Here is a 16,429-nt window from a genome sequence, read left to right on the forward strand (position 1 = left end):
CGTTTGCGGGGATGAACGCCAAGCCCATTTCTCCTGTAAATCGCGGGAACAGAAAAAACATCAACAACCACAATAGCCCACCATGGCAGCACCACACTATCGAAAAGTCGAGCTCCAATCTCCAGCAGACTTCACCTACCTCTATGCCAACACAGTCGCGCTATCGCGCCGAAAACTCGACCTCTACTTCCCCCCTTCCGCAACGGACAATGACACCCCCGATCCGATGCGCGAACGCGTCCGGGAGCTAATCGACGAGGTGAGACCCCGAACAATATGTACATATATATTTCTACACACCTCCAGACTCTAACCTCAAATAGTACATAAATCAAACCTTCGAATCCGCCTCAACCTCAATTAGCATCAACGGCATAGACTCCACCTCACCACAATTCCCATTCCCGGCAGCATTCACCGCGCCAACAGAACAAGTCGAGTACGAGGCATACGATACAGAACTTGCGTCGCGTGTGACGTCGCTGTACGCGCAGCTGGAATCGCTCAATACGACTGTTGCACAGCAGAGACGGGATGCGCCGAGGCGTGCGGCGAAGGAATATGCCGCGCAGTTGAAGAAGATGATTGAAGAGGAGGAAGAGGAATATGAAAATGAAGACGAGATTGAAAATGGAGAGAAAGACGCCGATAATGATACGGAAATGGGCGAATCTGCGAATCTGCAGCCCCAATCGAATAACGAAAACGAGAATACAACACCTGGCCAAGAGGCGGATGGTATGGATGTTGATTCTATCCCGAATGGAACTGGATCGGTGCGCTCGCGGCGACCCCGTGGAAATCTCGACCCGGCGTGGACGTTGCAGGTTGCGCTCGGGACGGAGGAGGAGCAGGAGAGGTGGAAGAGTGGAGATATTGCCAATGTATATGAGGATGCTTTGCGGATGCTGTTGCGGTTGCAGGGCGAGGGCAATGCTAATACGGAGGCCGGTGCGGAGGGTAATGCGTTGGCAACGACAGTGGGCAAGGCTGAGAGGGCTGGACGTGCTGCTGAAGTGGTGGAGAATATGAATAAGTGAGAGCTTTGAGGACTTTGGTGTGATTAGCGTTATCTTCTCTATTGTGTGTGTGTGTTTTTTTATTATTTTATGTTTGGGTGCTATTTCAATGCTGGGGGCGTTTCGGGGCTCTGGGTTTGTCCAAGGGATCATGATACCATGTCTTGTTTATTGTTGATGGCTCTATCGAGTCGAAATCCGATTATCTTTCATTTCTCCAGACTGAACTCTGTCTGTTATCTTTATAGCACAGGCTGATATTGTTGCTTCCTACTGCAACTCACATATCGCACAATATAAGCAACATAGACTCAACTTGTGTCCTAGACATGACATCTACTATTTCAATATGTACTACCAACAAAGAAACAACCAAGATAAACACCATCTTCACACCAACTCGCTTTTAAATTTCATCACGTCCTGTCCCCTCTATGTTGAGGGCAGTGGCAGCACACGCTGCTTATCTTGATAGGCAAAAGCAAAAACAGAAGCAAGCTCTCCATGATATCTAGATCGGAACAAAAAAGCAAAAGCGCAAACAGCGAATGTAGGGAAAGGAGTCCACAGGCTGTGGATGGATCGGCGAAGAGGTGTTGAAACTACCAAAGAGAGATTCTGGTTCTGGGGGCGATTGGGGTGATGTTGGGGGTTATCGGAACCCCCAGGTAATATTTTTTGAGGTTTTCGGGTTGATCGGGGTTGAAAAGAGTCCTCCAACATTCCTATCTGGGTGTCTGTTTTCAGTCGCCATGCATGTAAAAGGATATCGTCGATCGGCTTGTTGGAGCTCCACAAAGAAGACAAGGGAAAAGTCCTCATCAAGCCTAAGCGCTAGTCTGAGCACCCTCCTGGCCCTCAACATCCTTCTTCTCATATCCGGGGTCCTCGTTCTGAACAACAGGCTCAGCAGCCACCTTAGGGGTAGCCCACTTAGGAGGACGAGCCCACTCAGCCTCCTTCCAGGGGCCGAAGTCGGAGAGCTCACAGCCACCGGCGCACTTGCAAGAGCCGCCGAACTCAACGGGCAAGTTCTCAGCGGGGACCTGGGCCAGAAGCTCCTTCTGGTATCCGCTGCCGAGGACGTGGATCTTGCTGACGGTGACGGGGTCAAGGAAGCCCTTGATGGCACCGAAGACGGTGCTGAAGCCCCACGGCGCGTTGATCAGGTAAAGCTTGCCCAGGCGCTCGGGGTAGTGGTTCTGCGAGATGTCGGAGGCCTGCTTGACGTATCCGTAGACGGATGGCACACTGGTGATGCCCACACCCTTCAGGTCCATAACGGTGCAGCAGGTCTCGAGGAGCTTGCCGGCCTTGCGCGAGCAAGCGGGCAGACGTGGGTCAGCCAGCTTCTCGTACTCAGACACCAGGTTCTGCAGCATGCGGTCGGCAGTGGTGATCTTGTACATCTGGTTCAGGTCGATCTTGCCCAGCTTCTCGATGTAGACGGGGCGGCCATCCTGTTTGTTTGCGGATGTCAGTACTGCATCTGAAGAGAGGCGTATAGAAGTCACGGAAAACCAACCTTGTCGGTCTTGTGGTAGTACTGAGGGTAGAACTTGAAGACCTCCTCCTTCTCGGGGTAGTCGAAGTCGCGAGCTAGATCATCAGTGCCGAACTCCTTGCGCCACTTCTCACTTGCAGTGAACCTGGGATATCAAATTAGACCACTAGGCCTCGATAAAAGCTGAAGGAAAAAAGCCCGGAATAGAAAGCTTTCTGCCAACTCCTAAAAAAACATTCATGCCCTCCGGCGAGAATCGAGGAACGTACATAGTCTTGGCAGCTTCGACATCAAACTTGCGGGCGCGCAGGAACCGCAGGAGGGTCAGCGTATCCAAACGCTCAGTGTATCCGAGCTTTTCAAGCTCAGCGCGGAGCTGGTGCACCTTTGCATCCTGTTCGGGGGAGGTGTGCCCGGGGTGGCCAGGCTGCGCTTCCGGAGCGGTGGTAGGGAAGTCGTACTGGTCGTACTTGGGGTCGGTAGGCAACTGGGATTCTGTGGCCGCCATTGTGATGGATGGGAGGTATATGGTCGAGGGGGAAGAGGAGAGTTGTTGTTCTGGAAAAAGGGCGGGAGGCGGAGGAGGGGGACTGGCGTAAGTGGCCACTTTAAGATGAAAAAAAAAGGTCTGAGGGATCTTTGGGGATCGTCCAATGTTATTTTTTATTGTTGAACAATAACAATAATAACATTCTGTCAAATCAGCTTTTACAGATTTACAGGGGCTAGGCTCCCGTCAATTTGCAAGTTGATGAGCTATGGAGTTGTCATTTGGATCCAAAGGATCGACTATCTTGTATGTAGCATGTAGAGGATGTATAGCACTTCCTATGTAGGTTTCCGACTCCAAATCTGTACTATTCTCTCTATTCGTTTTGAATATCCTCTTAGATGTCCCAATAACTCTGGGCATACACATTCAGAAGATTTCACTCGAGAGAAAAAAGGGGCAAGCGAGGGGCAAACGTGGCGGTGTCGAGGTGTCAGTGACGAATCCACTCTGCATGTCAGTGGACACCAGCATTTGACATATTTGACCTACGAGAGAAGACAACAGATATATCGGAGTAGTTCACAGGTCCCGAAATCAATTGCAATATGCTTAGACACTCTGTAAAGAAATAAACCATCCACAACATAACATACGGGTATTCAATTCAAAACAGTTCAACATTCAGCACACATCGCAAACAGGCATTATTATACACAGCGCACGAAGACCGGAGAGGCCTAGGCGGTGATGGAAACACAAAGCAGAAAGACATGCCGGGGGATTATAGGACTCAGAGGCCCAATGAAACCGGGGGGGGGGGGGAAACAATTGGTAACAACTATGCGCTGGGTATAGACATTCAAAGGATGGGGAGAGACATTGGAAAGGGCAAGGTATAATAGGAAAGGTGGCGGAAAGGACACAAAAAGATTGAACAAAATCACAGGATCATTGACATCCCCCGTACCAGCGGGGAAAGGGTCTTGATCATTCTCCAATAAGAGTATGTTCGTGTCAGCAACATTCACAACGGGCATTCGCCCGAACTGCGTAGATGGGTAAAACAGTCGTTGCATAGAGCAGTCATCCAATCCATTGTGTGGGATAGAAAGGCATGACATATATTGGAGTCCATCATCATCGCAAGATTAAGCGCCCGGGGCACTGTCGATCGTCGGGTTAAAAAGAAAAAAAAGAGGGCCTAACCGGGCAGAGCGTATGGGGAGGCTATTCGACCTCTTCTCGAGCTCATCATTCATCAAAGGGTGGCAGACTTGAGTAAGCCTGGGGTATATAGCGCCTTTACCACCCCTTCTTTCGTGCAAATCGTTTGTTTAGGAGCGTAAGCACCTTGGTGACATTGAACTGGACATATTCCAGATCGAGATCTTCAAGGTTGTCTTTTTGCATCTCCAGGAGATCGTCCAGCTTGAGATCAAGCTCCAGCAATCCACGGGCTCGTCCTAGGCAATGCGTTAGTAATGATGTCCCTTTATCCCCCGAAGATTAAATCTAATAACTTACCCTTATAGTGCAGACTGATGACGAAGGTGCCTGGCAAGGGACTCTTGAACATAAAGTAGATGTTCGCCCGTCGGTTTTCTGGCACATTACTGCGTCGGATGACACCTTCCTTCTCCAGCTGCTGATGCGTGAACTTGTACGGGCCAAGTTCCTGGTTCTTTGGCGTCTTGCCGATGCGGGTTTTGCCCTCGGACTGGCTACGCACGTTGTGGAGGTAAGACTTGTATGTCTCCAGCTGGCCGACCAAGTAGGCATTGTGGTCGCGGATAGTCGCGAAAACTTCTTCGAGCTTCCGTGTCTCCTCCAGAACCTTTTCCTTGAGGGATCCCAGGTGCACCAGCTCCTGCTCCACTTCATCACGAAGCAGACTGAACTCGTCGGAGCGGTCAATCACACCCATGTCTTGCAGTTGGCTGAGGAGTTCCATGGTTCGGATGCCCTTGCGCACCATCACGGCATCGTTTTTCAAGGTTGCTGCAGCCTCGGCAATGCGGTCGAGGCGTAGAGGTCGGCGCGCAACCGAGGTGTTCTGAGGCAGGGATCGCAGGATCTGGACGAAGGTGGACTTGGCCTCCATGAAGAACACTTCTTCCTGGGTAATATCGAGAGCGGCTGTCAAATCATCGAGAGCGGTCTCCCATTTACTGAACAAAGGCACGGTGATGGTTCGGTTCTCCTTGCGGGGAACCTGAGGGGGAGCACCACCCAATTCTTGGAGCAGGACAGACAGGTGCGAGTATTGATCTTGGGCAAGCGCTGAACTGTGTTTCTCCAGAAGACCGTGCATGACGTACATTTCATTGAGAGTGATCTGGAGTTCAAGGTCCCGTTTCGACAAGGCCACATAGTTGTCCATTTCAAGACTCTCATAGAAATCCTGGACTTCACACAGATCAAGCAGGAACTTGTTGACACGTTCCTTGTTTTGTTGAATGAAGGGCTGCAGGCTGGCCATGTAAGGCTCCTTGGCGTAGGAAGGTTTGTTCGCCAGGTTCTGAATCATCTTGGCGATCAGCGTCAGGGTACGGCGAGGCTTATCCGTGGGCGTAGCATCGATCAGCATGTATGAGCGAGGAGTAACGATTGCCGGGTTGATGAAGCGTAGGAAGAAGAAACCACCAATCAGAGTGCAGATGGTTTGGTCCTGGGCATCGGGATACTTTCTGCGTGACAGACTGCGAATCTGCTTACAGATCCATCTAATACCATACGGAGCCTCGTCTACCGAGTCAATGATGGTTGTGATGAATCCGTTCGCGATATCCGTCAACATCTTCAAACGTGGAGCAATGATGGCTTGCACCTGTGCATTGTCGGCCGCATCTTCGGCAGTCACAGATCGAGCTAGGTAATCCGGAAGAGAGCCGGTCTCTTCTTCGATCTGCTTAATCATGCTTTCATAGACCTTCAAGGGGTTGATCTCCAGATCCACGTCCCGCAACTCAATCAGAGCGTTGATCTGGTCTGCCAGCACCTGCTTCAAATAACTCTGGCCGGGACCACGGCGTGTATATGTGGTCATCATGCGAGAAACTGGGGTGTTTTGGCGCAACAGGGACGAGTACTCCGGTGTGTTATCGAACTGGTAGGTGAGAACGGACTGGAACATAGTAAGTAGAAGATGCTCTTCACGACTCTCGTATTGGTTTCCGTAGATGGTGAACATGACGGTCTGGAGGAGGGAATCGATCTCGGCCATGGAAACGAGTCGGCAGAGGTGGGCGATGTGGCGGGGTTCTGATTGCAGGAGGAAAAGGAGATTGCCGTACTTCTGGGTTCGTTCATCGTTCGGGAAGAACCCTTCCTGCGGGTCTGCGGTATCGTCGAGATGGCTGGCGACTTCATTTTGCTAGACAGAAAGATCACAGATTAGCCAATGCGTTGATTTCCGCCAAACTCGAACCCTTACTTCTTCCAACGCCATTCGATTCTGAATGAGCAATGCGATCCGGGAGTCCAGGTATCGCACATCCTTTTCCAACACGAAGTTCTTTTTCGATTGTGATGAAATCCTCGACTTCAAATCCCGCAGGTGCTTTTGTGCTGTCGGAGGATTAGCGCGACCATTGGGAATAAGCCAGAATTGTACGTACCTCGTGCCAAATCATCGGAAATTTCCAAGTCTCGATCCTTCGCGGACATGGACAGGTATAGGGCCGTGACTGACATCCGTTTGGATTGGCGGAGCGACCGAGTATCGTGCGACGACATTGTGTTCTGTCGTGCCACGGGCTGAAACGAGGAGGAAGAGGAGGAAGAGGCTCGCGACTGTCTGGATGCAGGTTGGAGCATCGTCGCAACGGACATTGTGGAATTTGAAGTGACGGGTCGTCAAAGGTTGGCTATTGCGATGCCAATGTACTCTCAAGATTACAGAACGGGAGGCCCCTAAGGGAAAAGAGGAAACACCCGTACCGAGGGGAGAGGGGTTGAATTACCACGGTACTTCGAATTAGAGAAAGAAAAGGATCATCAAAAAGAGTCAAGAGAGAGAGAGAGAGAGAGGGGAGGGGGGGAAAGGGTTAAGGGTCAAGCAAAGTAAAGAGGGGAGTTATTTATTTCGTTAGTTTGCTGTTAGGGCGGTTCTGGGGAACAATGATGTGGATGTGGATTTTTATCTTATTTTTATTTTTTTTCCCCTACTTTTTTATTTTTTTTTTATCTTTTTTATTATTTATCAATTTATGTTATATTATATTATATTATCGTATATTATAATATATTTTTCCTGGACAAGTGTAATAAGTATATAAGTATATAATCCTTTCTCTCTTATATATAAAAGAAAAATAGGAATGATACGTATCTTATTATGCAAGGGGACAAGAGAACTCTTTTTTTTTACCCCTGGCCCAATGCACTTCGCCACTATTAGGAACACTCCTTTCTAGAGATTATGGACTGGTACGGAGTACGAAGATCTCGATTAACATCCTGGTCGGATTTGGCCAATGCGTGCTCCGTACTCCGTACTTGGCTCCACGTCCTTCGGACTGTGCACTATATTTTATTAAGTACATCCAAAGTACGGAGTACCTAAGTACCGGTACATATAAAACATCTTGACGTCAGATCTCTCTTTATTTTTATTTTTTATTTTTTATTTTCTTCAAAACGGTTATGAGAAAAAGCAAAATGAACACCAGTTGACATACCCAAATAAAAATGGATTACAGGAAGGTGACACGGTTTCATGTCTGCAGGGGGGTGGGTAGGGCTAATCGGTACCTGCGTCTTTATAGTAAGAGACTTGGACCCGTTCAGGCTAAGCCCACGAGACCTCCATGTGGATGTCTCGGGAATTTTATGTACTTGTACGGAATACGGAGCACGGAATACTAGATGCCGAATGTATATTTGTAAATTGTATCAATCAGAATGGGACTCATATAGATGAATACGGATACAATATTCGCGTTGAACTACTCGGCATAGTAACCTGGTTTCAGGTTGATTCGGACCAGAGTACGGAGGTAAAAGAGTGATTTCCCATACCAAGTATGGCCTCTCGGCATTTGGCTTATCAATTAATTACGCGTATTCAATCTTCAAACGTATGTATTTAATATTTAGTACGTAACTACCTATGTAGGTAGTAGTAGTTAGGAAGTACGGAGTACTTATGCACATGTTCAGAACTCCGTACTTCTGGCCTCATTCTTCCAAGAATCATGCCACTGAAAGTACATGGTACAATATACGGAGTAGTGTGCATGAGTATGGATTTGTCTCAGACTATAGCGGAGTCCTCGGCTACATCCGACATGGGAGTACTTACTTCGTATACTTTGTACAATTTTATTTTATTTTATAGTTTTCTATTCTTACTCAAAATATATATATTTATATATATTTTATATTCTCCTATCATCTCTCCATGGATGTGTCCTGAATTGAACCAGTGGGCTGGTCTTGCAGTACCAGTGGACTGGGACAACCCCTGGAAAACCAAACTTTGAGTCCAAGGTTCATAATTAACAGAATTAATAAATGTAATATAGACATAGTAAAATGTTAATATAAAAAATCCTGAAAGCAAACTATGCGGGGGTGCACTGAACCCTCTTTGCTTTTTTTCTTCCCAAAATCCCTCGACACAGACGTGAAAAGTTCAAAAGCAGGTGCATTCCTGGTCTATGCTTTTTTTTTTGTTCAGGGGTAATTGAACAGGAAAAGTGGAGCCAGTGGGGGGAGAGAGAGTTCGATTCTCTCGAACTTCCCCTTATCAATACATACAGCATGTAGGATGTATGTACGGAGGACTCCGTACTGCGTATGTACATTGTAGAATGCATACATACATTATGTATGTAGTATGCACATGCATTTTAAGATTACAGCCAAAACATGGCTTCATGGCTTCATGGCTCCATGGCTACACGGCTACATGGCTACATGACTCGAAATATCCATTCCCATCCGGACGATCATTCACACGGGCCAATATGCATCCCATCCCGTCCGTTATGAAACACGCCAAAGCTCTGTAGATCACTAGCCAGCCCCTGATATGTATCATCTTTCGTTACTTGCATATAAAATCCAAGTGTAATGTCCTGATACGGAGTATGTTGTATATTGTACTAGACATCCGGGCCGTTTGAGCGATCCGGGCTTCCGCTAATTCGCGCTTGGACAGGAACCTTGGAATCCTTCCGCTTACGCAGGAATCCATGTTCATCACCTGCTACCGTTGCGATATAGTAGGGATCGGCAATAGCTGCATGTGTCCTTTCTATGGCGTATGGACATCTGGAGTATATTATATATGCTAAATTCATGAATTGCTACTCCTCCGTACTCCACACATATATAATTATCGCCAATTCACAGTTGTCTTACTCTCTTACTCTCTGAACTCGTAAAGCGGATATGATCGCACTATTATACCTCTTTGGGGCTCGTTGGAAGAACATCACACTAAAGTGTACAAAAGTACGGAGTGTCCATGTTGCGATCCATGGAACTGCATTTTATTGATATTTCTTTTCTTTTTTCTTTTTTTTTTATAGCGGGGAATGGTCAATGCGGAGGGGGCGATGATGTCGTTGACTCTTACCCCATACGGAGTACAACATACCTATCTACTCCGTAGACCCTTTGCCATTAGATCACAAGAACTATGTTGTACACTATAACAGTACAATAGTGGATGGATCTTCTCCATATCCTTGACTGGTTATCTATCCTATAATACCATGCAACTAGTTAACTAGTTAACTAATGTATATTTAGACCTGGGAATTCAGGCCACCAATCTTGTGTGGGCTCACTGAAACACTGTCTCATTTTTAATTTTACCATCGTCGATGAGGAAATAGAATAAACTTTAATCTGATCTACAAGAATATGCACACTTTACATCTCATTGCCGAGAAGAACCTGATATTCTATACATGTACATAACAAGAAGTAGAATCCCAGAGCCCCAACTGACGCACGGGTATCGCTATGCTAACTATACAAAGAAACGAAAAAGAAAAGAAAACCAACCAAAACCCCATTCGTAAATGCTTTTTGTGACTCCGGACCAGCCGTCTATTGGCGGAACGTAAGAGACTTGCCGGGGATTTCCCGCTTGGTCTTCCGCGCGCCTGAGGGGGCTTCCATCGCTTTGGTGTACGGGTTGAAAGCCTTTTTGCGAGGGTGAGCGACTGTGGCAGCAGATGGTGCGTTGAGGACAGCGTCGGCAGTACCATAGTCGAAGGGAGCCTCGCTCTCGGACTTGGAGTCGGATTTCGCTTTCTTGGCTTTCTTCTCCTTGCGGGACTTTTTGCTTTTCTTTTGCGTGGCGTCGGGGTCGTTGCTTGTGTCATCGAGGTCGGCCGGGATGGAGAGAGCTTGCTCTGGGTTGTTGACTGGCGTGACCTTTCGCTTACGGGGACCGCCGAGGTCTTTGACAGTGAAGTACTTCTTCTCCTCTGGCTCTTGGGGAGCTGGGGTAGGTGTGGGCTTGGGGGCAGGAGCGGGTTGATTTGCGGTGCCGAGGTGGTCGCGGGTTTCGGAGACGGTCATCGGCATGGGTGGCAGGGGAAGAGAAAGGCGCAGAGCTTCAGCGCCGGCGGCAAGCGCATACTCCGGAGGAGGGGGTGAATCCCTGGCTTCCAAGACGTTGCCCCAAAATTGAGACGTTTCGTAGCGTTCAGCAATGGGGAAATTAACGGCTTCCGTGATGGCAGCCTCTAGAACCTTTGCGAGGTGCTTCGGGGGTGCCACATCGCGCCATTCCGGACCATCAAGACCGGCAAGCTTGGCTTGCTTGATAACCTCCAACAGATCGTGTGACCGTTCCTTCGTAATGGGAGTCATGGGTGATAGGGTTCGGAATAGTGATCCCATATCAAGCGGCATCATTGTGGCAAGCTTGAAAAGCATGTGCTTGGGGAAAACGCACTGCCAACCCTCGTCCTCAGCGCGCGCTACTTCATCGCGCCATTGGTGAACAGCCTTGAAGACAGCGAATTGCTCCTTGGGAAGGTTGCCAGAATTGCGCCACAACAGATCGTACCAGCCTCCAGGGCCGTGTCCATTGACGGCATCGTAAACAGGACGTTCATAGCGTTGAAGGGCCTCATGTTTAGACCGCTCGTTAACGTAATCAATGTGGCTTGCCTCTTCGGTGGAGTTGTCGATCAGGTCGTTTCGTAGGCGGTCGTAGATGTAAAGAAGATAATGCGTATCGGATCGTGCATAGTCGAACATGGCTGGTGGAAGTGGGCGAGCCCGCCAATCAGCCGTCTGATACCGTTTATCAGCTTCGAAGTTGACGAACTTGCTGAGCAGGAACTTCAAGCTTCGCTTCGGGAAACCCAGTGCAGATGCAGCGTGGAAAGTATCGAACATCCCAACCACATACAGGCCCAAGTCACGTTGCAGCCAGATGATATCCATGGTGGAACCGTGCAGGACCTTCAATATCTTCGGATCCGCAAAAACCTCGTTCAGCATCTGCAACTCTTCTCTCCAGGGTTGCAAGGTATCCACAACCCAATCCTTGTCGCGGGTGCTGATTTGCATCAAAGAGACAAGACCGTGGTAGGAGTGCACGTCGTGGTGCTCCAAATCGATAGCGATTTCCTTCGCTTTCTTGAGCTCCTTCAACATTTCCTTGACTCCATCCAAAGTATCGACGAAAGTAGCCGTGGTGCTCTCGAAAGGCAAATACTCAACGGGAGGGGAGATCTGGTAGACTGGCTTCGGGTACTCCGAAGCAAGAATCTCCATCTCGTAGGGGTGAGGATAACCAATTCCACCTTCCATCTTCTTGGTCTTCAAGCATTTCTCCAACGGAACAATCGCATGGGGCTTTGTCTTCAGAAGAGGCTTGAAGGGGCCCATATCGGTGTTATCCGGTTTGCGATTGAACAGCAATTGCGGCTTGGGGATCTTGGAGGGACCATAGTCGTAAATATTCGGGAAATTGGGCGCTTTCTTGATCGGTGCTTGTTCTTCCTGCGAAGGACTGAGCTTCTTAATCACACCAGTGAATTCATCCAAGCAGGCATCGGCCTTTTCCAAGAGCGAGTCAATCACATCCACCACGCCACGCCAATTGTCCTCGACGGAATCCTCATCGTCAAGGGTTGGTCCTGTCACATCGGTGCCGGCGGTGGCAGCTTTGATAACGGCGGAGGTCAGCGCAATGATGCGCGCGCTCTGTTCATCTAGCGACTCGGAAAACTCTGCGCTGGAGGTGCGATGGAAGTTCAGGTCTTCCGATGAGAGCTGTCCGACAGTTCGAGTCACCTGCACTAGAGCAGAGGTTAACTTGTCCTGGAACGGGGCAAATTCTGCAGAGTCCATGATGACTAGCAGAGCTCCAGTTCACTGGGTCTGGCGAAAGGAAAAATGAGGAAAAGAAACGCGGAATAGCAGTGACATGTAGATCCAAGGTCCCGGAAAAAAAAGTCGCGGCGAGAAAATGACAATGGAGAAATGGTAGGCCCGCCCTGACCGCCTTCCCAGCGTGGCGATATTTGTATGAACTTCCGCCGATCTTCGAGTCGTCACCGCATTCTTTCCTCTCATTTCTCTAAAATACTCAAATTTCGACTAGCAAGAAGAGTACAAGGTCTGCGGGATATTATTTGATAAATAATCTCCTATTACGCCCAATATGGCAGCTTCTATCGCCCCCGAATGTAACGATATCAAAGAGTGAGTCCTAGTTGAACATACCTAGCTTCCACATGTTAACCAAAAGCTAATATATCTATTAGGAAATATGACACTTGTTTCCTCAAGTGGTATAGCGAGAGTATGCATTTATGACCTTCGATCATAAGCATAAACAACAGCAGCTAATTCTAGAACAGAATATCTGCGTGGCAACACTTCATCCAATGACTGCGAAGCATTATTTAAGAACTATAAGGGTTGCTTGAACGTGAGTCCTCCCTTGTGCTATGCACTCTATATATCTTCACCTACCTCGAGTCGTTCAATATGTCTGACGGAGGTATCGTAATGCTTGCAGAAAGTTCTCAAGGAACGCGGCATTGATGCCATGGTGGATGATGCCCGAAAGAGCGGCAGCAGTGAAACAGACGCAGAGTTCCTCAAGAAATCATGAAGATGGACATCTGGCTCCTCTACGAATCCCTCTTCCTCTTGGAGGATTGTAGGAGTAGCCTGGCTCTGGCGCCATTTGTTCTTTTCAGCGATGACATGCATTTTCCATGTATACTATGTAATTTCGTGGACAGGAGTTCAACGGCGTGGCCTTTTGGATGAGCATTCTGTGTACATAACATATCTCACCTCTTAACTAAATATACTGATATCTTCGTTCTGCTCCTAGGGTATCTTTATCTATCCCACTTTATTCTGGCAATGAAAATATTAAGAATATTAGCTTAGGATAAGAACATTATCGGCATTATGTACAAGAGGAGTTCGTGGATCGACATCAGCGATGACCCCGTCTCCGAAGATCACCCTGACCGTAATTCGCCGGGACCTTGGCGATTGGGTGACTCAAGGATCCAATACCTCCACTCATAGAGCCAGAGCCACTGCTTCCACTACTGCCTTTCTTGGGCTGTGTGAGCAAGGTCCACACCTCTACCATACCAGCCCGATGGGCCGGTAGCATGCTGTATTGCATGCTATAGAGGTTTCGGCGGTGGATGGGTGGCACAAAGCGGCCGGTCATAAGGCAGAAGATAACGCGAGGCGCGAGGTAGTGTTTTCGGAGCCGGTGGCCCAGCTGGAAGTACTGGTCGAACATGGCACGCAGGGGGAGGGGAATAGACTAGAATCTGTGTCAGTTTTTCTGAGGTAATGTTTTGGGTTAATACGGAGACATACCTCGAGGTGGATATAAGAAACCAGCGCAGACGAGTCCGTTTCCTTTGGGCTTTTGTCTGGTTCATTCCGAAGCTCAAATCGGATACCTCCTGGTAGCCGTCGCGAGTCTTTCACACGGAGCATCAATGCGAAGAGCGGGAAATGATTCAAGAATGCGAGGCAGGTGTCAAGCGCTGCCTTCATTGATATAATTAACATACGGGCCGAGGCAAAGGTTAGGTAGAACACCACAACTGTAGGTAGTAGGAAGAATAGGACTGTGAAAAGGATTGTGCCAAGGAGGAGTTGGTCGAGGTCGTAGTCACATGAATCGATTCGGTTGCGGAGTACGTTGCGTTTCTTTCCACGGAAAAGATGGAAAAGAGAAGTGATAATGGTGAGTTGCCAGTTGAAGATACGAGCAGAGGCAATGTAGAAGGAGTAAATGTGGACCGTCAGGATCGAAAGAAGGTCGGAGAAGAGAGCGATGGGCATGCTAGCCCCCGCAAAGCTTGAACATCCAACGATGTAGATGACAGCAGGAAGGTAAGGTTGAAGGTTGGCAATGCAAGCTGCCCAGTTTTCAATGACCCACAGGAACAAGTCACCGAGGAACGCCGCAAGCTCATTGTTGAGTTTCAAGCCGGCTGGCCAATCCATTAACCACGAAATGGTGCGCTGTAACCCCTCCACTGTCCAGCCGGTCAAGACAGTGTTGATTTGCGAAGCGACCCAGTTCGCGTTGTCAATAATGTAGGACCCCAACGCAATCCCAATGATCACATCATTGGCGACTAGCCATAGACTGTTATAGAACCGAATATAGTCTGGATGACTAGTTGTGACACTCTCCCAGTTATCCTTTCTTTGCCGAAGCTTAACATATTGAATCGGCCAGTAACAAAATTGCTGTAACCTTATATCAACCTGTTGGGCTGTTGCTGAGATATCCTTGAGAGCAGCAGCATCAGGCCGAGCACGCCACTCGAGAACTCGCAAGACAATTTCCGCAACAGACCGGTGGCATACAAGCCCGACAACAAAGATGCGGGTGACGATGGGCCAAAGCCATTGCCAAAAGACGTGAGCAATGCAAAGGACAATAAAACCCCAAAGAGTTGTCGCCGATTCCACGACACGTTCTCCGACGCTCATACTTCTCTTCGCACGAATTCCAATCAAATGGCTGTTTTTGTGCATGAGATGCCCCATCTCATAGGCACAATTGACTTGGTTGATAATGAGCGGGAGGGCTTGCTCCTTCTGTGATGGGATGTGCTTGACGACCGTATGAAGCTTGAGCTTCTCAACCAACAACTTGGGCCCAGCCTTGTCCCCCTCTTCCTCCGATTCGATCTTATCTGATGATGGACCCCATACTTCTGTCTTTGTCGCTTTATCGCCCAAGGCCAGCGAAATCGGATCGAGCGACATATATTCCATGCGTGTTGGATGCGGGCGGTGGTACATGATAACCTGGACAGACAGGTTTGCCTCTGGTGGGCAGAAGATGCGAGGAGCTTTTGGGGATGCAATTGTAGTCACATCGAGGTGGGACGGGTTGAAAGACGTTGGAGACTCGGGAGAGTTGGTCGAGCCGAGGACATGCATCTGAGAGCGTCCACATAGAGTGAAGATGCGCACAATGGGGTGAGGGCTGTTTCGAAAGAGAATGCCCGCCCGGAGAGCATTGTCAACATTCCTAGGCTATTCAATCACAAGCATGATCAGTTTATATCGAACGAGTATACAAGGCAATTGCAGCCACCTACCTCGACATCTTCCAACACCGTGAGCACAAACAAATCAAGCTCCGAGTTCCGCCATCCCACAATCACACCCGGGGACGAGGATCGTGGGAGGTCATATGGCCAAAATACCCGCAACAGTCCATCGCTCATGAGCATATTGTCATCCTCCACCTGAGTCTCAGAACGAACCTCGACGGCGCAATTGTTCGCGCGCGGAGACGCCGAGATTCACGTGGCGCGGATGCTATATATCCCCCAAAGTCGTCAGCAAATATTCCTTAGGCTAGCACCAAGCGCTTTGATCTTTCGGTCGCTGCCCAAAGCTTTGGTTGTTCCGGTGTTGCTCACCAATTGGCCCTCCTTAGATGCGAGGTGATTAATCGGCAGGACGAGGAGGAAAAAGAAGACGGAAAGAAACAAAAATCCTTTCGCAGTTCGTGTCTAAATATAAAACAAGTTAGCGACGTTGCAAATATAACGTGGGATGGCACCAAGCTGATAAAGTCGCAAGCGGAGGGGGAGCCAAGGACCGATGGCCGATGGCCGATGGAAGACATACCACGACACCGTGATCCCAGGCGAAGATGGCCAATTCGTATAGACGGGTAACTAGGTCCCACCTGGCGGTAATATAGCCCGCGACGAAGATTCCAAGAGTGAGGACGGAAAAGGGGTGCATGAATCGAGGTGGTTCAGGCCGTCCGCGTTTAGCTTGCGCGCATAGCTAGATGAGGTGGTCGAGGGTGGTTTAGAGGCACAGCGATAGGACAAGTCCAGGATTAGAAGTTTTTCTTGTAAGCTTAAGCCTCGAAGGAATGAATTGAAGATAATAAAAAGAACGACAACTTGG

The 16,429-nt window shown here is 48.7% G+C and overlaps 7 protein-coding genes across 7 annotated transcripts; 2 read left to right on the forward strand and 5 right to left on the reverse strand.

The window, feature by feature from the left end:
• Positions 1–82: 82 nt before the first annotated feature.
• Positions 83–1,040, forward strand: N7455_002056 (uncharacterized protein; the record flags this gene model as incomplete). Its single annotated transcript, XM_040951260.2, has 2 exons — positions 83–259; positions 324–1,040. 2 exons carry the CDS (start codon positions 83–85, stop codon positions 1,038–1,040), a joined length of 894 nt encoding a protein of 297 aa, XP_040818213.2.
• A 283-nt stretch (positions 1,041–1,323) lies between these two features.
• N7455_002057 (SEC14 family lipid-binding protein) lies at positions 1,324–3,116 on the reverse strand. Its single transcript, XM_040951483.2, has 3 exons — positions 2,793–3,116; positions 2,545–2,668; positions 1,324–2,479 (listed from the first exon to the last, which is right to left on the reverse strand). The coding sequence occupies exons 1-3, from the start codon at positions 3,029–3,031 to the stop codon at positions 1,847–1,849; spliced, it is 996 nt and encodes a 331-aa protein (XP_040818033.2). The 5' UTR covers positions 3,032–3,116; the 3' UTR covers positions 1,324–1,846.
• Positions 3,117–4,219: 1,103 nt separating this feature from the next.
• Positions 4,220–7,027, reverse strand: N7455_002058 (Ras GTPase activating protein IRA2). Its single transcript, XM_040950977.2, has 4 exons — positions 6,634–7,027; positions 6,450–6,583; positions 4,541–6,389; positions 4,220–4,479 (listed from the first exon to the last, which is right to left on the reverse strand). Exons 1-4 carry the CDS (start codon positions 6,845–6,847, stop codon positions 4,319–4,321), a joined length of 2,358 nt encoding a protein of 785 aa, XP_040818662.1. The 5' UTR covers positions 6,848–7,027; the 3' UTR covers positions 4,220–4,318.
• Positions 7,028–10,078: 3,051 nt separating this feature from the next.
• Positions 10,079–12,343, reverse strand: N7455_002059 (exosome nuclease subunit RRP6; the record flags this gene model as incomplete). The annotated part of the gene is made up of 1 exon (XM_040951626.2): positions 10,079–12,343. One exon carries the CDS (start codon positions 12,341–12,343, stop codon positions 10,079–10,081), a length of 2,265 nt encoding a protein of 754 aa, XP_040818435.2.
• A 313-nt stretch (positions 12,344–12,656) lies between these two features.
• Positions 12,657–13,112, forward strand: N7455_002060 (uncharacterized protein; the record flags this gene model as incomplete). The annotated part of the gene is made up of 4 exons (XM_040951782.1): positions 12,657–12,697; positions 12,760–12,797; positions 12,856–12,926; positions 13,017–13,112. The coding sequence occupies 4 exons, from the start codon at positions 12,657–12,659 to the stop codon at positions 13,110–13,112; spliced, it is 246 nt and encodes an 81-aa protein (XP_040818008.1).
• A 336-nt stretch (positions 13,113–13,448) lies between these two features.
• On the reverse strand, positions 13,449–15,735 carry N7455_002061 (phosphatidylinositol N-acetylglucosaminyltransferase; the record flags this gene model as incomplete). Its single annotated transcript, XM_040951102.2, has 3 exons — positions 13,449–13,793; positions 13,850–15,535; positions 15,601–15,735. The coding sequence occupies 3 exons, from the start codon at positions 15,733–15,735 to the stop codon at positions 13,449–13,451; spliced, it is 2,166 nt and encodes a 721-aa protein (XP_040817769.2).
• A 22-nt stretch (positions 15,736–15,757) lies between these two features.
• N7455_002062 (uncharacterized protein) lies at positions 15,758–16,258 on the reverse strand (the record flags this gene model as incomplete). Its single annotated transcript, XM_065604213.1, has 3 exons — positions 15,758–15,823; positions 15,928–16,020; positions 16,139–16,258. 3 exons carry the CDS (start codon positions 16,256–16,258, stop codon positions 15,758–15,760), a joined length of 279 nt encoding a protein of 92 aa, XP_065462704.1.
• Between the last annotated feature and the right edge of the window lie 171 nt (positions 16,259–16,429).

This window comes from Penicillium solitum (assembly GCF_028829755.1).
Source record: "Penicillium solitum strain IBT 25940 chromosome Unknown utg000001l_segment0_segment0, whole genome shotgun sequence".
In the NCBI taxonomy this organism is placed as follows: Eukaryota; Fungi; Ascomycota; class Eurotiomycetes; order Eurotiales; family Aspergillaceae; genus Penicillium; species Penicillium solitum.